The sequence below is a fragment of the Amblyomma americanum genome, chromosome 7 (genome assembly GCF_052857255.1).
Source record: "Amblyomma americanum isolate KBUSLIRL-KWMA chromosome 7, ASM5285725v1, whole genome shotgun sequence".
Classification (NCBI taxonomy): domain Eukaryota; kingdom Metazoa; phylum Arthropoda; class Arachnida; order Ixodida; family Ixodidae; genus Amblyomma; species Amblyomma americanum.
This window is the reverse complement of record NC_135503.1, coordinates 7,312,514-7,333,783: the sequence shown is the minus strand read 5'-3', so window position 1 is coordinate 7,333,783 and position 21,270 is coordinate 7,312,514. Positions and strand designations below refer to the sequence as shown.

At 44.3% G+C, this 21,270-nt stretch overlaps 2 protein-coding genes across 2 annotated transcripts in view; one reads left to right on the top strand and one right to left on the bottom strand.

Annotated features, from left to right (window-relative positions):
- Positions 1-8,376: 8,376 nt before the first annotated feature.
- jagn (jagunal) lies at positions 8,377-13,011 on the bottom strand. Its single transcript, XM_077630954.1, has 2 exons — positions 12,817-13,011; positions 8,377-11,800 (listed from the first exon to the last, which is right to left on the bottom strand). The coding sequence occupies exons 1-2, from the start codon at positions 12,903-12,905 to the stop codon at positions 11,308-11,310; spliced, it is 582 nt and encodes a 193-aa protein (XP_077487080.1). The 5' UTR covers positions 12,906-13,011; the 3' UTR covers positions 8,377-11,307.
- Positions 13,012-13,184: 173 nt separating this feature from the next.
- Positions 13,185-21,270, top strand: part of LOC144098364 (X-linked retinitis pigmentosa GTPase regulator-like) — a 30,847-nt gene continuing 22,761 nt past the window's right edge. The window contains exons 1-6 of the mRNA XM_077630952.1: positions 13,185-13,391; positions 15,058-15,183; positions 16,539-16,631; positions 18,409-18,471; positions 19,355-19,513; positions 20,610-20,759. Coding sequence (XP_077487078.1) covers positions 13,361-13,391; positions 15,058-15,183; positions 16,539-16,631; positions 18,409-18,471; positions 19,355-19,513; positions 20,610-20,759 — 622 coding nt within the window. The 5' untranslated portion in view covers positions 13,185-13,360. The remainder of the gene's footprint in view (positions 13,392-15,057; positions 15,184-16,538; positions 16,632-18,408; positions 18,472-19,354; positions 19,514-20,609; positions 20,760-21,270) is intronic.

Below are 21,270 nucleotides of genomic sequence, written 5' to 3'. Positions count from 1 at the left end.
AAATTCTCGAGGCCCGTGTACTGTGCGATGTCAGTGCACGTTAAAGAACCCCAGGTGGTCGAAATTTCCGAACCCTTCACTACGGCGCCCCTCATAGCCTGAGTCGCTCTGGGGCGTTAAACCCCCATAAACCATAAACCAACCCAATTGATAAAGTTGCCGATTCTGCCAGGCAGTTAATGACGCCAGTGTCCCGGAGGCAACAGCAAAGCGAACGTCGCCATTGGGTGGCCCCGCCGGGAGCAAGATGAACTCCTGTAGTGCATGCCGCGGGCTCTTGGCTTGCTATGTCGCACATCACACCCATGCGCTATGTAATAACGCAGTGGTTTGGCCGCATTCCAGCACCGTGCTGCAGCCCCCCTTCAAAAGTTCTCACCCAAATCACTTGTGAAAGCCGAGCAGCGGCGCGAGTCGTGAAGTGCCCTGCAAGCTCTGAAAGAGTAATGTGTATTACGTCATATCGCATCACGCGCGGTAGCCAATGGATGAACAGGCGCTGTGCTTACATACTGAAGCAACGCAGAATGTTGCCTCTACGGAGCCTGTAAGTAACAACTACCACGCATTGTTGAGCAACAAAATGTGATGTTGCAGTAACATTGCCTGAGGTACATTATTATGATGTTTCAGAATTGCTGGTTTGGTTTAGGTTTATGGAAGCTTAACGTCCCAAAGCGACTCAGGCTATGAGGGACGCCGTAGTGAAGGGCTCCGGAAATTTCGACCACCTGGGGTTCTTTAACGTGCACTGACATCGCACAATACACGGGCCTCTAGAATTTCGCCTCCATCTAAATTTGACCGCCGTGGCCGGGATCGAACCCGCGTCTTTTGGGCCAGTAGCCGACCGCCATAACCACTCAGCCACCGTGGCGGCTTTCAGAATTGCATCACACTAACGTTCATGTGCACACCTATAGCACCAACTTTCGCCACTAACATCTCGACAACGTTTCAGAGTCCATAAAGGTATGAAAAACATTTGTGAACATTAATTTGTAATAAAATACTGACAAAGCTAATAATTAACTGGTAATGTTGTTTATTGAATCGTGCTGCTTTCGTGAACCCAGTGAATGCAACGTAACTGGTGGATATACTAAAAAAGCATATGAATAGGGCTCGGAAAGGCGCCGTCTTGAGAACTAGCACGTGCGTTTTTACCGCATGCTTTTGCAGAATGTTCGCACAAAGGAGGCAGCGCGGACTAATATGGTTGTTTTAATAAAATGTATTGATGGTCGTATTCACTTGTGGTTCTAATTTTTGCCATTACAAGCTCAAAACTGCAAAAACCTTTGCTCTACTGCCGAGTGTCACTGGCTGTAAAATGAGGGCCTCATGTGGGGGTTGGGTAACAGGGTGTTACCCAACCCAATGCAGTGCGTCTCCACGCAGGAAATTTTATCCACTTGCCAACCAATAAAAGCAGGTGTCCCCCAAGGGAGCATACTTGGCCCCCTATTATTTAACTTGCATATAAATGATATTACGAGCATTAGTTGCAACGCAGAATACGTGACATATGCAGACGACACGACAATATTTTTTGCAGTCGTCCCTACCATTCCCTTCAATCCGCAATAAACAACACTCTTGAAAAACTGGCCACCTGGAGCGCAATATATTCTTCACAGATTAATGTTAATAAAACAAAGGCAATTATTTTCACTACCAGACAAGCAGCCAGCGCTCCAGAGATGACGTTCACCTTAGGCGACGCAGATATAGAAATCGTAGATTCTGTCAAATGTCTTTGTGTCCACTTTCACAAAAATATGTCCTGGGACACGCGCGTTGACCACGTGACCACACAGATAGCAAAAGCTGCTGGGGCCATAAGTAAATATATATCGTACTTACCGATGGCCGTTAAATTACACATTTACAATTCACTTTTCCTTTCACATGTTAACTACTGTCTCTTAGTGTGGGGTAAAACAACAATTGATAATTTAAATCGCATACATGTTCTACAGAAAAAAGCGATCCGCGGCATAGCAAATGTTCATTATCGTGAACACACGCCCGAACTTTTCATTAAATTTGACATTCTTTCCATCCATCATATGTAGTCATTCTACCTTGCAAAGCGATATAAGCATGACTCGCATGAAATTCTCCGTACACTTGCTAACTTGACGCTTCAAACACGACACTACAATGCACGCACCAGTCTAACTGGGAAAATTCCTTACGTTTAAAACTATCTGAACAAATGCTCCGTCATGCCCTACCGACCCTAGTAGACCACCTTCATTGTCAAGGAATAAACATAAGCACCATTAGAAACAATATTCTCAACTCCTTTGTAACGCGAGAGTGAGCGTGTATGAAATTGTTTCATGTATTTTAGAAATTCACTTTCCATTGTAAAATTGGTGTGCTTCCATGGCTGCCTTGTATATATTGACCTTTATTTGTGGCTCGAGAATGAGTGTATATTATTTTGTATTGCATATTATACGTACTGACTGTTACACTTTCTAATGTTTAAAGGTGTATATTTCTAAATCTTCCACTGCTGTTGTCCCAACAGATCAAAGTTTGGCGTGCTCGCCGTTCGAACCACGTTGGCCGAAGGGGTACCACATTTAGCAGGCTGCGAGGTCGTTCGAAACTGGGGCGTGGCCCACGAGGGGCACAGCAGCGGGGTTTACGGAGCTTCTCCCAAGCGAACACCCCTAAAGAAAGCCGGGCGCCAGGCCGGGGGCCGTTTGTACCCATTTTTACCGGTGGGTGTCCGGCGGTGGGTTTCGAACCAACCACCTCCCGCAGCCGAGGCGGGCGTAAATAAGCTCAAGTGGAAACTTCCACTTTTTCATCGAGCCCTCCTCGTCCTCCGTTAATCTTTTTCTGAGGAAGAAATAAAATATTGATTGATTGATACTTATGTGACATGCTCGAGCGCGTCCAGAATAATGCTGCGAGATTTGTTTCCAATGATTACAGCTTTACAACTAGTGTCACGTCTCTTAAAAACCACCTTGGTTGGGGATCTTTAGCTAACCGCAGGAAACATTTGAGGTTGCAAATCATGCATCGCATCTATTTTGGAAGGTTGAGCACTGACAAAGACCGGTACCTGCTTTAACCACACTTTTTTTTCTAGACAACTTGATCATCAGTGGAAGATTCGAGAGATTAAATGTAAGACAGATATTTACAAAGCCTCGTACTTCCCACGGACGATCAATGAGTGGAACAGGCTGCCGGCCGGCGTCACTGAGTGCTGCACGGAAGGTCAATTCCGCGCATTCTTATCTAATGTGTGACGTGCGCGCAGTTCTTTTGCGCGTGTCTTTTCATTTCATTAGCGTATTTTTAGCGCGGTTGTTCTCCTTCAGTGCATGCTTTTCCTCATCTATTATTACTTGTATTTTGTATTTTTTGTATTTGTATTTTTGTTATCCTCTGTACTTTCGGCCAAACGAGCAGAAGTCATTGTGTCCCCCCCCCCCCCCCCCCTCCTGCATTAATGCCTCCGGGCGCTGCAGGTATCTGTAATAAATAAATAATTGATTGATTCACCCAAAATTTTGCACAATTTCGAAAAATTGGCGTTTTGATTTAGAAGGGCGCTTTTTTCGACGTAGCATTTTCAGCGGTTTAGTATATGAGAATACAGCTAAAACGCTGTAACTAGCAGGCTGGATAACTATTGAGCAAACATTTTAACTGTAACCGTTTGGCTCCTTAATCACCGAGAGGCGTGTACGTAGCCCACCGTAAGTAATATCCATATCAGTTTGTAAAGTTTCGAAAACGCGGTTACCCTCAGCGCTGTGGTTCAACAAATTCTGGCTACATTGAGCCAAAATGCATGTGCTTTCGAGAACCTTGCAGGCAAAGCAAACTCTCCAGTGCACGTAACTCGTCGAAAGAGCAAAAGTTGGGCCACAGCGCCGAGGGTAGCCGCGTTTTCGAAATTCTAAAATCTGATCTGGCAATTCCATACGGAGGGCTACACGCCTCTTAATAATTAAGGAGCCTACCAGTAATCGTTAAAAAGTTAACTATTAAATATTAATTAACCATCCAGCTAGTTAGCACGACTTAGCTGTATTTTGATGTATTACACCGCTGACAATGCTATGTCAAAGAAAGCGCTCTTCTAACTCAAAAACCATATCTTTAAAAACTGTGCAAAGACTTAGGTGAAACACCGTGTATTACCTCCCTGAAAGTCACTCTCATGTTTATGTGTGCGCTGCGCGATGGGGTTTCCTGGTTTGTAATAAAGTGTAACAAAGTGACTTTTGAGCTAGTTGGTTCTGCATTATCCAAAACAATGAGTGTGTGTCTCATCCTCCTGTCCATGTCTTTCAGCGCTGTTTTCGATAATGGTTTGCAATGTTTCTGTGGCGCATTGTTTCGTGCATGGCTTGGTTGTATGACTTGATCGCTGCGGAAATCTTGATATGCTATTTACGGGCATTAATGCACCGTAAAAAAATTTGCACCTTGCGGTGAGTTGCTTTAAATGTTCTTTTGCGCTTCACCTTTGTAAGTATTCTTATTATTATTCTTCACCTTTGCAGATTATGCAGAGGGTCATTATTATTTTTTTTTTCACATAGGACATGCGTATGTTTTGCACAACTACTGATACAAATTAAACGGAAACGTTTTCTGCACTCTTTGTCAATCCGAAGTCAAGATAATGTCATATCAATGTTACCCAAATGTTGTACTAACGTACGTATAGTGCGTACCGTTACCTGGTGATCAAGAATGGTAACGAAGCAACATTACGACAACGTTATCAACTGACATTTTAAACTATTCAGGCGACGTTTTGGCAACATTTTGCTTTGCTTGAGTACTATTTTGAGCGAATTGTGCTCATAAAACATTGGATATCTTGTAAACGCATGAGGACATGAATCGCATGAGTGTTCTTTTCGTCCTTTGTTTCACATTGTGCTTTCGTTACACACAGTTTCATTGAAATGTGTAGCGTTACCATGCCTCTTTTTGTTTTTTCATCGCATTATATGTGACCACGAACGTACTTAATTGCCCCCTCCCCTCTTTATATGATCGTGATGGTGACTCAAAGCCGCAACATTATTAAATCTCCACAACGTCGGTTGCAGCCAACCCACCGATTTCCTCAGCAGCCGACGGCGTAACATTAGTTCGCAAGTTTTAAGAAACGCGACAAGCACTTGAAGCAGCAACGTCCAGTCAGCTGCAGCGCATTAGTGAAGAGTGAGTCAAACGAGGGCTAAACGGGGAGTAAAACATGACCCCTGAACTCGGGAGTAAAGACCCATTGCACACGGCACAGAGAGTCGAATTCGTCGTATGTCGAGCGCGTCGCGCTGCAGGGAGTCAATCACTGCCGTTGTCGTTCACCTAGCACGCTACGGTGCGGTTCGCTCATGAGCCCCAAAATGACGTCTACAGACAATGGCCCCTTGTCGATGTCGGCCAAGGTCAGCGTACGCGCACACGAAAGCCGGGATGTGCGCTGCAGCCCTTTTGCGAGCTGGTTCAGACCGGTCAATTTGCGCTGTACGTCCTGTGCAGCAGAGCTTAAAGTTCAGCAGCATTACATACACAACACGTACGACCTTAATCAAAAGAGCGATATGCGTGACAATTTATACGGTTTGAAGTCTCCAGGTACAGTTTTTCGTCTGTCTAACCGTGTTCGGCATGACTTGAAGCCAGAAAGCAACCGTGCGGAGTTTGAGCTCCGTTGCTTGCTGCATGTCATGTGCCCGTTCATTTTGCGACATGACGCGAGAAAGAATACAGTTGAACCCGGATATCGAAAATAGTTCGATACATCGATATATAAAAAATGGCAAAGATGAGCAATTATCTGTAATCCAGAATACATTGCACCGGCACTAGTTGTGCAGGCAGTGCACCGCTCGTAAGACGTTGCTACTTGCTAAAAAAGTTGTGGGACTAAAAAAAGAATGAAAAATAAAGTGTCCCAGCTCTACAGTCGTATACAAGTCAAGAACGTAGATGAAGATGATCTTCAAGGGAGGCCCTCCAGTCAACGGCGTCGACCGATTTTCGTGACGCCGCGATTAATCCGAATAAGCCATGGTTATTTTTCCTTTTCATCTCCCCCCCCCCCCCCCCCTCCCCCTGCGATTTCACGCTAGCAGGTTCAAGGAATCGGTCAAGGTGGAGAATCGGTCGACGCCGTGGACTCATTTTGAGGAGAATTCTTCGCTTCGTTCTCGATCGAGTTGTCTAAAGGTACAGCGAACTCCGCATCGAAGACGTTGCGTACAGTGTTTATAACTATCTCCTACCCATCCAAGATGTCCATTCCTGTTACCAGTACAATATAAAGAGAGTAATATGTATTATAACCAAGGCACAGCTGGTTTTCACAACGCCTTCGGCAGCACGCCACGCGAGAGCCGCCGCTGGATTTAGTTAGGTTGGCTTCACCGCATGACAGCAATATGGCGTGGAAAATGAGTACAAGAGGCTGAAGGCCACCCTGTAATGCACACGCCATGTTCACCATGTTCACAGCTCGAGCGCCGGCGGCAGGTGCCCTAGGAAGCGCGCGTAAACTGACTGAAGAGCGCCGTTAGGAGAAGCGCCACTTGCAGGGGTGCGGCGCGCAGTTCGATGTATCGAACGACCGGCGAAGTCGTAGTTCGATATACAGCGTGAAATTTCCTATACTTTTAGATCGAATTTTTAAAGGAATCCTGTGTTTGATGTAGACAATAATCTGAAACAACACGATTGTGTTTGAAATAATGTGCGAGAAAAAGAATGAGAAAATCATTCTCCACAGGGTTGAGTTCTCCCTCCCCACCTCTTTCACGTTTAAGAAAAATTCATTCGGTTGCCATACGATTACAATTAGTTTCGAGCTTCTTTGATTACAACCATGAAGTAAAAAAAATAAGATGAATCTCCACTGGATAGATCATAGTAGAGGTAAGAATAAAGAAAGTTTCCTCTATAAGGAGAATGCTTTGTTTGTTCTTGAGGCATAATGAGCAATGTGTTGTTCTTTAAGGTGCACTGTATCGTTGAGTGAAAGTCTGCCCTTAAGCACACATTTGGTGGCACTCTATGCAGAATTATACAACTGCAACCTTTTATGTCATTGTTTTTCGTTGAGACAAATGTGCATCCGATTTTTCCGCCTTCAGTGCATCCTGTGGAAACACATTAATGCTTGTTTTCACTTCACAGCAAAAGTCGAACTGATCTGTATTGACTGCACCACAATGCTAGCCAGAGCACAACAGTTCAGACAGACAAGAGACAAAGCAAAAAGTAAGTAAAAGAACAGGAGGAAGAGAGAGAGGAAGAGACTGTCACACAGAGTTGCGATGTAAGCTCAGGGTTATTTACATCTTTCCTAAAGCAGAGATGCCTACTTGCATGCAATAAGGAATGGGTGTTATAAGAGGGAGTCACACTGAATGGTTTTCATGTACAGTTAGCTCATTTCTTTGTATTACTGGTAAATTCTTTCTACAGCTTTCAACTGCACCCCACAATTGCCAAACCATAAATTAGATCTGAAACAAAAATGGCTTCAAGAAATCCTTCAAATTAGTGGTGTGCAAATAGTACTTTTTAGAAGCTGAAACAGATCCAAATTGTGATGCTTTGCTACATAACAGAATACAAATGTGCAGCTGAAAAGTGAATTGAATACAAATTGAATAGTGAAAGAAACAAACCAAACAATTGTATGAATATTCAGGACTTGAGATGAGAATGTAAAGTGTGTGAATACTTGAACATAACTAATATTCATGTAAGACAACGAAGGCCTAACGGCGACCCTATAACTTACCATTGGAGGGATCCAACTCTAAGTCAGTATTTTAACCCCACAACCATCAAGTTATATGCATAAAATAACACCGACAAAGACGTCAAACATACCAGCAATAACAATACAGCTCAATAGATAAGACAGGCAAGAGCTATGACTGCGAGCCACGGTCAGAGATATTGGGCATCAAGGTAGTGTTTTCTATACATGCCCAAACCCTCCCGCATCGCCCAGTTTCGGAGGCCATGCGCAAACATTACGAAAAGCGCCACACGAATACTGCATCGCGGCGTTGAATCCTCCTTTCCGTGTAGACCGACCATGGCAGCATGCTGCATGGCATCAAAGTGGATCATTTTTGAAACAGTTGTCAAAGAAAACTGTGGCATTCCTTCATGCGAATCATCCAAAAACTAATCAAAAACTTGAAAGCACAATCGAACAGTTTAAAAAAATTTTGAACATACACTGTTATTAACACAATGAATCGAGCAGTTATGTATCTGCTACGCTGTTTGAAAATTTAGAATATTCATGCACCCCTACTTCAGATGCTTAATATGACTAAATATGGTGCACAGTGCAAAAAGTACCAACAAATTGGAATAATTTATTGCGCCACAGTTTCACATTTCCATGTTGTCACAACAGCTGGCAGTAATTAGGCTGAAAGATGTTACTTTCACTTTAGTAATGAAACACACCCTGCAGTGTTTGCAGTCTGCAAACCATTGCTGTCGCAAAGTAAACCCACCATGTATCAGGAGCATGCATCATAAGTTTTCTCCTGATGAAGAGCATACCAACAATCACACTGGCACATAAAAAGAAATCACTCCACGGCAATGCCTACGAATGCCAAGCTACAAAGGATCCTGTACAAACACGAGCACAAGGTCAAAATTACTTCTGTGGAAAAAGCGTAACAAACAATGGTCACTTTTGAGTATTTTGCTTCTTCAGGCAACCTTGAGCAGCTGCCGCCGGCAAACAAAACCTTTTCTGTTTGTGGCATAAGCTGTAAAAAATAAATTAGTAATTATTTCATATGACAAAAATTCAAACCTCAAAGTTGTCTCTTATTCTGCAAATAATCAGTGCATGAAAGCAATCAGCACTCCAATGTAATATGAAACAAAAGAAAAAGTATTAAACATTTTCAGAATGTTAGATATCAGCATATGTCAGTTCTGTGAAGCAATTCATATATGTTTCCATTTTACTCATAACACTGTCAGAGAAACAAGGGCCTTGGGTAGATATTTTTTTCACATAAATGAGCTACGGTTATTTATTTTGCTGTTACTGCATAGCCAAATGGGCAAGCTTTCACTATCATAACTGCTTCTTCTGTAAACTTTCTAGCCTGGGCACAGTCATATTTCTCACTGGACTGCATTTTGCACCTGGCACTACTAATCCACCACGCCTGCGGCATTGAGCACAGTGACTTAGCAAACAAATTGGCGATGCCCAGAGAGCGGCTGGTAGCACCAGGTGCAAAAAGCAGTCCAGTGAGCAGTATGATGATGCTCAGGTTGATAGGTCTATACTGGGTGCGAAACCTACACGGCAGCCTATAAAGAAGGGCAGAGAGCAACATTTTCTGTTATATATGTTTGGGAAACAATTGCATCATGAGCCACTGACCAAAATAAGTCAATTACTTCACACCTTTTCGAAAACCCCTGCCTACCCTTGCACAAGGAGATCACAGGGTGGTTTTTATGCTCTAACTTTCTTGAGGGTCACAAGAATAATTTTTCTCACTTTCCAGAGCCTCTGCACAAAAGCGGCCCAGTAGCAGCTCAGAAAAAGGATGCAAAATGTGTGTAAAGACTGATGCGTTCGATCTAAGGCTGCATGAGTAGTAATTTGCTTTTGTATAAGCTTACTGCATGAATAAATAAATGACCCACTGCATCATCAGCCATACAATCAATGCATTTTTGGGCTGTTTTGCACAAGACAATGCGAAAAGTGAAAAAGCACTTCAAGGTATGTTATTGCAGGCTACAGTCGTCCAAAGTAACAACAAAAAAGCAGATCCTCTGCTAAAGATTACAAACCAAGCTGTCTGAGTTTCTCTGCTGCAACATGTACCGAAAAAATAATTGCCACTGCAAATGATAGGTTCTGACAAATAAGACTATGTCATAGCCAAAAACTGCACAAAGTTTAAGGTTTCACAAACATGAAGTACAAGAAGCTTAGGCAAGATGAACTGGAAAACTTCACAAGCAAAGTAAAATGGTTTAAACTTACAAAATGTAGCCCTAAACCTACCAAGTTGCAAATATCTGAATTCCAACTAGAAGTATGGAGAAATCATCTGACACACATTGTCTGCAAGGAGTTCAGTGACCTGCCATCATAAGAATTTCACTAAGTGTGACTGAAAAAAAAAAGGCAGGGAAAAAACCTTTTAACTTCGGCACTTGTGCTGGACGTTAGTAGAAAATTCTCAGGTATATAAAGTCCTTCACTTCGAGCAGGCTGCTTCTGGGGCTGTAATCTCAGCCCACAATCTTTTATGCAGCGCTTCTCGCCAGCAGAATTCGGCATGTGCAGCTGTGTGCAAAGAAGACATCTTCATCACAGTTTTTTCTCCCACCAATCGTTCCAGACATCACACAACAGACAGCTTTGTACGCACAAGACCGACTGGACATGGGCAAGGCACGGCACATGACACGGATGGGCATTCCCGTGGTCCCCCGAAAATTGTCAGGAGACGCCACGCTTCGAGAATGGTTGCTTCTCCTCACAAACTTGCATTGTCCGTGAGCCTTCACAGGGAGCACATAGGAGACTACAGTACAGGCACAGCAGCAGTGCCAAAGTTCCCGGTCGTCAAAGGTGTAACCAGCCGCTATTCAGCTCAGGGATGTCACAGTGCAGCTGCACTTTTTCTCCGCACAAAAAGCTCCCGAGGGCCACTAGAAGCAGTGCCATGGCAACAGTAGGGGAAGACACAGGACAGAGACTAGCTGCAGTTCATCCTTGGGCATGGAAAAAAAAATTACCCCACAAGAAACAACTAAGTGGGCTTCCTTTCAGCACATTATCAAGCTTATGTGTCACTTTACCTTCATTTAACATGTGCACCAGGCTTGATGCCCTGTCAGAAGCAAAACTATGACCATACAACTAGAAGCATCAGGAAAAGACTCGAGCCTGCACTAGTAACACATTGCCGAAATCATGGAGTTCAAGAACAAATGCCACACTGGAAGTGTACTCGCTGTCGGAAGGGAAGAGAGATGGCAGTAGTGGACAGAGAGTGTATATCAAGGGCTCCTGAGTAGGGTGGAAGGGTCGGTACTTGGCGACGAGATGACAGGCTTGCCACACCTGCTGGCACTTGGTCGGCAGCCGACAACTGTGACACTGGTCCAGTGCAGTTTACACGTGTAGGAGCAAAGAAGGGAGGCGGAAAATCGTTTGTAAGGGGGCAGCCATCCAGAACGTTGTGGTGGGTGTGTTTTATCGGTGGAGCAACGGGGCAACGGACAGGCAGCCTATTTGGCCTTCTTCATGGCAACACCTCGTTGCCAGGCCAGGACAAGCCTCACGGCAAAGTAGAGCGAAAACAAGTGAACCTGGAACGCCACGGTGAGGAAGGCGTACCAGAGCACAGCCACAGGGTAGCCCTGCCACAACTCAACGCCTTGGACGGCATGACCGTGCTGCACAAAGGCGTACATGTCGCGGAAGAAGTAGACCGCAGCTCCGAACACAGGGCACAGTCCCAGGAGGAACGTGCCAACGGCATAGACCTTCATGCTGCTTGCGCGGTTGCGGCGAATGGCGGTGAGGCCAGGCAACATGAAGACCAGGCTGGCAAGCCACACCCACTCCCAGAGCAGGGGCTTGGGGATGTACAGCTCTTCCAGCTCAAGGATGAAGATGTCCAGCCGATCAAGCACATCCTCGGTGAGCTTGGCACACATGGCCAGGAAGAGAAAGAAGTGCAGCAGCATTGAGAACTTTAGTCGTGTCTTGTAGATGGCACTGAAAGGACGGGGAATAGAACAAAGGAATGCAGCAGTCAGGACACTGGCAAATTTATTTGCTCCAGTGCAAAACTACTTCTCGTGCTTGCATCTAAAAAGTCTCACATGCTCAAGTTTCAATTACGTGCTGTGCAGCCTTCGGTGTTTAGAAATATCTCCGAGTGCGACCACGAACTGTGTGGGAACCAGAGCTTAATAACATTTTTATCCATTCTTTTATTTAGCTCTAGAAGTCGTGGCACCTAGCAACCAAATTCGTTTTCGAGTAAAACGAAGGACAAAGTGCGGAGCGAAAACGAAACTAACCGGCAATTCCGGTTTTCTGAATGACGATTTTTATGAACGACAAGCAGCGGCAGCACGGAACGACTGGCGGGTCTCGCGAGATACTTGGCCGCAGCATTCACTTGCATGTAGTAGTCGCAGTGCGCAGGACAGGAACGATGACATCACTTGCGCCAACTATCGCGTTTCTAGAGGCAATAGGTTCAATATCCTTACAAAGCAGGCGGAAAGCAGTGCTCAGTCCATGTTCAATGCACGTTCATAAATCGCAGCATCAACTTTCAATAGAGAGCATGCTTTTTGGATGTTCGGGGCGCGCCGGCAGAAACCTGACAGCTGCGGGCTTGGTGAATAACTTCTATCACTCATGCAAACGTCCCACATTGCCGAGCGGGAAACGGTAATGTGCTTCATCGCGAAAAACATAGGAAACAGCGCAGCAGCTGCCTAGCCAAGTTTTCGGCAACCAAGAAAAATCTCTCCAACGCGGTGCCACGTATTGCCTGCCGCGCTAATTTTACAACATGGTTCCTTCACTTGCCAGCCACCACATAAGCCTGCTGTCGCTTCGCCCCTTTATAATTACGCAAAACACCGTGTCCTCACTGTTTTTCTATCGCCCAATTCGCTTCGATGCCTTGTTGTACCAGAAGTTATTCCGGCTGTTCCTAATATTAGCAACGCTTGCTAAGGGTATTTGCTCGAAGACAATTGTTGCACACAACTAACCTGATTTGGTAGTGCGATGCCACTTTTTGTCGATGATTGAAATCACTGCCATCAGTGCCGCTAACGTGGATGCCGCCACGAGAAGCCATGTCTTCTGTTATTCTTCGTACAAAATTTGAGGAATCCTTGATCGAGGTCGGCAAGACGACATCGTCTCCCTACCGGAAGCCCTGAACCACTTCCGGCTGAAATGCACTAAAACATAGCAACTGAATTACTAGTCACTGGTTCAATAAAAAAGTAACAATTGCAGTGAGTAATTATTTGCAACAAATAAGATTCAAATAATTTCTTCTACATATTCTTGCGTCTACCTTTTACTGGTTACGAAACTGTTCATGGTTGCTCCATGCAAGGCCGGCCGAATCCACTTATACGGAAGAGAGCATAGGGAGGGTGCCTTATATTTCATCCTTTTGCGTTCTTGGGTTTGCGTGCATGTTTCATCCCGAACCGAACCATTTCCACGATTTTTGTGCGTCTCCCGTGTGACTTTCGATACATTTTCGTCGACTGCTTACTGTGACCCCTTCGAAAACTCAAAATGACAGCTGATGAGGAAGAGGACATCCCAGGTAAGCTCGCTCCCGTTGCTACTGTTGAAAGATGCTCGCATCTCGAGCTCATCGTGTTCTTTGGCGCCTGTTTCGCTCTTTGATTGAATTTTTCATCTATTGGCCAGTGCCGACCGGCGCATCCTATCCGAAACCACCGCACCCGATCAAACGATCGGGGCGTGGAGCATGCTTCTCCGGTGTACCGCTATGCGAAGATGACCACTCCTACGCACGCAAACGGGTTCGCACCACATCGGTCGCTATGCAGACCGAGCTAGCGCGACGAACGGCGCTCGCTGTCTCCGGGTTTCCCGGAAGAGCACGTTTTTCTTCTTTTTTTTTTTTTTTCACGGGCTTGTGCGCGACGTCTCGAAGCACGCTTCGCCGCCGTAGGTCAGGGCGAGCGTAAAATGCGACCCTCGTACGCTGCGCTCGTCGCGATTAATTACGACGCCGCGCTTGAGAGGGGAGGGGCTGCGCGGGAGGGAACGCGCCGTTACGGCATATGAGCGCTAGTTCGCGACGATTTTCCCTCGCTGCGCGCTCGACTGGCCCGATATTCTTGCTTTCTGCGAGCGGAAGAGAGTCGCGCCGTCGTTGCTAACTGGCAGTACGTGGTGCGCGGCTCCCTGCCGTCTTACAGACTACTTATTTTGGAATCGGGCCAAGGTTATTTGATTGTGACAGACCGGGGGTGTGGCCGGTGCGCGCTCTCTGCGTGGTGTAGCGCACTTCGCGCCGCGTCGGTAACGCGCGCGTACGCGTAGCGCCGCTATACCTTGGAATGTGGTCGCACGTCTGTGTAGTGGCACGCGGAACTCGACCTGTTGGTCTAGGGGGCAGCTTCCATTGTGCTCATCATTAGCTCATGTGTTACGGCCGTCATGCGAATTACTCATCGCAAATTGTACGCTTAATGTACACAATTTACTCGTGCTCATTTTTTTTTCTTTCTCAAATAAACTGACCTCAAGCTATGTTTAATTTTTGTGCAGGAACTGAAATTGATTTGCATGTGTCATTACTTATTATAGCAAATTTCTTGTGGCACGTTTTCATTTGAGAAGCAAGCATGATCTGAGCTCATGTTGTCTAGTTCAAACTTTAACATTTTGTTCTCTGATCAGGTGCACTGGTATGAAATGTTATATTTTCTCTGTGCTTAATTAAACTCATCTTGATGAACTGCAGAATATAAGGGAATCATAAAGCTACCAGCTTGTTATTGGTGTCATGTAATATCAGTTAAGCACAGATGCATAGCAAACATCACTGGTTTAAAACTGCTGTCAAAAGGCACAGTTTAAACTTTCTTTGAAAAAAAGAGGACCAAAATTTGTAGGGAGAGAGATGAGCAAAAAGAGTCAAATAAATGAATGGCACAATCGGTGCACTTCTGTAAAACAATCATAAACTGTTGTGTTTCAACACTATAAATGTGTTTCCTTTATAATAGAGATAGGCCATGTGTAGCCTGGCCTTGTAGTACGCATGGCTTGTTTACACATGCAAGTTGTGCACATCATGCATTTCCAGTAAGCATTTTCATTACGTTGAATGTATTGGCTATTAACAACTTCTTGATTTGGGGAAAAAAGAAAGGCACTTTATTACTTCAGTGCACAAACACCTATTTCTGCACAATTATTTAGTCTCTTTGGTTCTCGTGTTCATCTTCCAAAAGGCTCTGGGGCAGTATGCACCTTTGGAAAGACAAGGTTTGCTGGCAACATGCCCGGAATGTTCTGGGTGAAAAACGATCCTGTCATTCACGTGGCCTGCGGGGATGAGCACTCTGTCTTCATAACTGGTATGTCCAGCCGCACAGCATGTGAGCCGCCTGCCTAGCGTGGTGTCAGTTTTGTGATGACTTTTGCAGCTGCAGCAGCTCCGCGAGAAAAACAAATACGCAGTTGCCTGTACCTTTGCTACAATATATTTGATGACTGCTTAGCGCATTGGCTGCGTATCTCTTTTGTTCTCCTGCTCTGCTTGATGAAATTGTTTTATTTGTTTTCCTTATTAGTCTGTAGGACTGGTTCTACTGAACCTATGCATTAGGCACTCTCAGAAAAAGTTTAATAGTCGGAACCCTTTCCACTGGAGCAAAGAGGTGATTGCAGTGCCGTAATGTGATAACCACAGCTATTTTTATCACTGCTTTAACTACTGTTCTGATGCGAGATATTACCACAGTTGTGCTGCCATCACTGGCCGCCATTATCGTGGCCAATAAGTTACACCAGAAATCCAACATGCAGGAGGCTTATTTTAGGTTGAATTATATTTGTGACTGTCTTCACCTGGTGGGTCTGCCTTGTCATTTATCCTCCGTGAGATGTGTTTCAGTCTATAATAAACTCAGCTAATTCCTTCCTGTGTTGATAAACCACCAGGATAAGCTGGGCATGTCTTTAGTGGCAAAAACTGCTGGTAATAGCAGCCCGCTAAGGAAGCTAATTCGTGGTGACACTGCATGCTATGCAACAAGCACACCATTCCAAGTAGTCTTGTGTATTGGATGAATGAACTGCACAGATTTGTGATGGCAGTGCTTTCACATAAGCAGTTTTGGTATATTTGTCATCAGTGCACTGTGCACCAAAAAGATTTGTGGATTCAGTTGTTGATTAGAAGAAACAATTGCTCCATTTAGTGCCTGTGCTAATTAATAAGGTTAGCATAGTGGTGTACTTGTACTGATCTAAGTTTAGTGGCCTTATTAAATTGGCAGTATATTGTTTACAGTATGTTGCAAAACATTTCACCAAAAATGCTTGAGTTCTTAAAAAATCGGGATGATCAGACCATGAGCAGTAAAGGAGGTAATATATTAAGACACTGTTTTATTATAGGATGGTGCTAAACTGGCTCATGGTGCTTTAATTCCTTGTTCTTCCCTTTTGTCTGGCAGGACAACAGTAAGGATATGTGGGAATTTAAACTGTAATACTTTATAAGAGCCAGTGAAGGTGCGTTTGAGTGAAGCATTGGGGCTGTTTGATTAGTGTACAAAAATATGTGTGCCTGCTCTGTAGTGCCAAGAAGCCTTGCTCATCAATTCTTTACTATTGAAAATTTCAATTTCTTTAACTGCTGTTTGTTCTGTGCTCTTGTAGAGTTGCAGTATTGTCAGTGTGCTTCTTTCCTGCATGCTCTTTCCAGCCGGAGGCCGTGTGTTCAGCTTCGGAAGCAACGAATACGGCCAGCTGGGGCACGGTCACAAGAACACTATTGTGCGACCCAAGTGCATAAAAGGTACCATCATGGCAAACCCCTGTCGCTTTTCTTGAGTTTTGAAGGGGTCCTGAAGTGCCATTCTTTGAGATTAGATTATTCCTTTCCTAACTGCACTGGTAATGAGCTTGTAGAAGGTACAGGGCAACGACCAGTGCAATACATGCAACGCCCACTATGCTCACTGTCATAAGTAAGCATGCTGCTGACACCTGTCTGTTTTTTTATCTTATCTTCTTTTTTTTATGGTGGGCTTGTCATTGACCTTTCTTCTCTTTTGTGAGAGAACCTGCAGATGGTGGCATTTGTTATTTTCTGTGATCAAACAAACACCTGCTGGGCAGACCCTATAGAAGATAGCTAGAGATTAGATGAAACATGTACAAGGACCAGCAAGAATGTTTCAGGGCTGCTCCAGAGATTGGTGTTGCTCAGATGAATGCCTCAGTGTGCCTAATATGTTGTGAATGCCTTGGCAGATACTGATGTTACTACATTTGATGCTTTTGAACTTGTTTTGCTAAGCCTTTTTTGTTTGCGTGTTTCAACTACTAATGGTGGAACGAGCTTAGCAAGTTTTGTGCTCATGGGCTCATTCCACAGACATTCCACAAGCCTGCCTAAAAATGGCACAAATGAAAGCTTCACTTTGTGCATACATGTGCTGCATGGCTGAGGACAGATATGAGGGACAGCTGTTGAAAAGAAAGATTGGTCGGAGAAGCCGGCTGACTTGCACCTGTGCTTAATGTAAGGCATAAAAGTGGCTGGTTTTTAGGTATGAATGGTTTTGAATATATCTGGCAAAACTCATTGAAAAAGTGCACAATGCACTTGCAGTCACATCTGAATGTGTGATGTATGCATAAGTACTAGGATATGCACATCATAATTGTTGACCCTGTATGCATGAACTTGTGTGTACATGTATATGTGTGCATGCATGCACAAAGACGTAAGAGATATTTCTTTGAGGGCTATGTGAGGGCTGCAGAGCATATACAGCTTACTAGTGGGAAAAGTATTTGTCACGAATGATAGTTTAGTTACGTTACAAATAAAATGAGTTCAAATGGCAGGAGGAGTATGGTCTGCTTAGATGGCACTGTGATTGTTTGCCTTTGCTGCTGGAAACGGCCACTTTGGTCACGACAAAAGTGAGGCAGCATTCTAAACAATGAGTGGCGTGCCCAGTTTGTAGCATTTTTTTCTTAGTGTGCTCAGAATGACCCGTTTATACTGATGCACATTCATACACCTTCAGTAGATTGCAGATGCTTGTGCAGGTGGTGTTGAGAGACTGTTAGTGTCTGCTAAAACGAAAAATCATTATTAAGAGAGAGGTAGAAGCAGGAGTTGGAAGTGTCTTTGTTGCTGGTGCACATGAAAGACGATGAAGAGGAAAGTGGTAGATGTAGGAGTGTAAGTGTTCCTTGGCATGCCTTGAGTGAAAATGAAGGTAAAGATCCTTCGCCTGCCAGTCATGCGTGACTGTTTTGCTTGAATGAGCTGAATTCAGATTCAGAAATGCAACCCCTCGAATACCTGGTGGGGTTGCCAATATGTGTTTTGAATGTATGAAGGAAAATTCTTCCACAGCTTGACATTTTCAGGCAGCAGCAAGTGCAGAAGATGCAGTGTGTAATGTGATCGGAGTGAGAAAGTTTGCATAAATATGCTGACTCACTTTTTGAGTGGCCTCACACTTCCTGCAACTCTCACACACAAAAAAAAAGTCATTTGGTGTGATGAAAACTGTTACATAGTTTTCTGCAGCTTGAATGCTTTGTCATTTCAGCGCTGAAAGACCAAAGGGCTGTTCTTCTAGCATGCGGGCGTGCTCACACCCTGGTTGCAACTGGTGAGAACAACTGCATCGGTTTGGTCTTCATCTATACATGAAATTATTTTTCGTGCATGGAAACTCTACATACAAGTTATTCATGAAGCAAACTAATGTCTGTGATTTAGTTTTTGAAGGGAACCGTATGTTGGGTTTACAATTAGGTGAAGTAATGTATGGCCAGTTTACAGTAAACTTTATTTTTCTGAAGGGTAGATACTTAGGCTTGTTGGTTTATTTCAAGGGTAGAAAACGTAGCGCAAAAAAGACAGGGACTCAAAAAGAAAGCGCTGTGTGTGTTTTCTTTCTGAGTCCCTGTCGTTGCACTACGTTTTCTACCCTTTGTTTTTCTGAATACTTCATTTTGTTTAGCTTCTCCAAGAGTGAACTGCTGCTCTGCTATGGTACTCGTCACATGTTGATATTGAATAGATTAATGTTATCACACGGATCATCATTGCCATGATTTGAATGTTGCTATTGTCACTTAATGACAATCATTTAATCATTTACACAGTGTATTGTTTCAGAAGTGCATTAACATGTAGAGTCCTGAATATTGGAAGTGCTTTCTGCCATAGATCTTTACCGCAATCTGTGTAGCAGAGTAACATAGTAGATGGGCAGATGGCACTGTACTGCAGCGGGAAGTATATTGCTATTCTTTTCGCTCGTGTAATCAGTTTGGGCACATTTGTGGTTTTTGAAAATATAGTTTTGTTTGTTTGTTTTTATTTTTACTGAAGTACAGTTTCTTTTCTGTTGTACATGTCCTTATCTGGAATTTGCTTTTTTAAGGATGTGCTGCAAATTTCATATTCCAGTGTGGAAATGAACTTCGTCTTGAAAAACGGGGCCTCGAATCTACGTTGTTCTTTTTATTCCTGTTCTGTCATAACAGATGATCACAGGGTGTATGGCTTTGGCGTCAACACCGAACATCAGCTGGGCCTCAACTCTCAGGAGTTCCAGCATGCCGAGCCTGCTCTTATCACTGCATTGACCGGGCTGGAAATCAAGCAACTGGCTGCTGGCGCCGAGCACTCTGTAGCACTTACAGGTTTGCTAGCACTGATTTTTCCTTTTCTTACAGCAAAAGTTGTTATAGCTTGTATTTGGCCATGTAGCCCTGCATTCTACCGTCGAATCTACAGGGTCAACTGTGAGGTCATTTAGTTCATTGGGCAGTTAATTTAATTGAACTTAATTAACTGTGGGATGTGGCGGTGTTCAGGTGGCAAAGTGGAGGGAGGGAAATTCCCCTATTTGCGTTTAGGGGAGAGAAGGAAGAGGGAAGAACGAGAGGGAGGAGAGGGAGTGGGCAGCCAAATCTGATTTAGCCACTTCGTATTAGCACAGCTGGGCTTTCTCCTACAGCTTACAATTTAGATTCCACCGCTAAATCCAAGGCTAAATGGCTAGACCAAAGCTATAACAGCTTTCGCTGATTAATACGTTAAGATGGTAAGCTTAGATTTACATTTTTTTTCCACTTCACACGGAACTGAGATGGCACATGAATCAGGCAGTTCCCTTGAACAAGCTGAGACATGCAGCTCTGGTGCCTGGACATGACTGTATCATCATTCTACTGTTTTTGTTGAGCTCGACAGCTGAAATTTTTCATCACAAAGAGCTCACAGGGAACTGTAGTTTGGGTTGAGTATTGTTATCGCTTTGGCAATGGTATAGTGCTACTAGCTGGAATTTTGTGCCTAAACAACACACTTGTGGCTTTTATTTCTTCTGTTGTTTTATCTCTGCATGGTTTATTGCAGTCCAAAATTCGATTTCTCATTTCAAGGGTCCGCCTTGCATTTTATGATGCAGTTAAATTCTTGGAACTGTTATGCATATTGGGAGGCCTTGCCATTGTTCATTGTCTGCTATTGTTGCTGCGATATTCTCTGGCTTGCCACTGCTTAGCAATATTTTGACTTGTTTGACATTAGAGCACTTTGGATTACTTGCTGTAGCTGTTATTGCTGGTGCTTGCTGTTCCTGCTTTGCATGGCCGTTGTCTAGTCTCATTTATTCAAACTCAAACCAGGACTTTAGAAGTGAAGGGCATATTTTTGACCAGCAGCAGAGAGTGCTGATGCAGTCTGCTGTTTGGCATGCATTAAAGCGTTGTATGATTGCCTGTTGTGCTGCAGACAAAGGGACAGCCTACGTCTGGGGCGGTGGAAAAGAAGGCCAGCTGGGCCTGGGGACCAAGACCACAGTTCCTTCGCCGCTGGAACTTAAAGTCGACATCAGGATAATGTGCATTTCAACGGGCTACTACCACACAGCCATTGTTTCTGGTGAGTCCCATTGCCTGCAATGGTTAGTCTGTTTCAGAAAACAATGCGGGAGTTTACCTATCAAGGGTAGCGGAAATTGTTAATTCGGAATTATTGTTTACATAGCCACATGTCTAGGATACCATATAAACACATGTAAGGGTCGGGCCCATGTACGGGCTGCACCCTGTTTTCCCAAAGGAAATATTTGAAGAAAAAAAATCCTTGTAAGGGCCACACCCAACCTTTCCAAGACCCACGTGGGAATAGCCTTCGAAATGCGCGCACGCAGGAGCTTCTAAGCGCCACCCACTAATGGTGCGTGTGGGCGCGGGTCATCAATTCATCAACTTTTTTTCCACTCTGAACTCTTGCTATCCATATCAACATCAGTATCTCCAGCTCCAGTATAATATACTCGAATAGCTCCAGCTTTTTGTGGCTGTCAACTGCACAAGCGCTGTGGCTTTCTGAGCAGTTTGCTATTTTTTTATTTCTCATGAACTGCCGCCGAGCGTTGGAATTGTAGCAT

Coding starts and splice junctions, on each gene's coding strand:
- jagn (XM_077630954.1), bottom strand. CDS start 12,905: ATGGCTTCTCGTGGCGGCATCCACGTTAGCGGCACTGATGGCAGTGAT. Junction 11,801..12,816: donor GCATCGCACTACCAAATCAG/GTTAGTTGTGTG, acceptor CCGTCCTTTCAG/TGCCATCTACAAGACACGAC.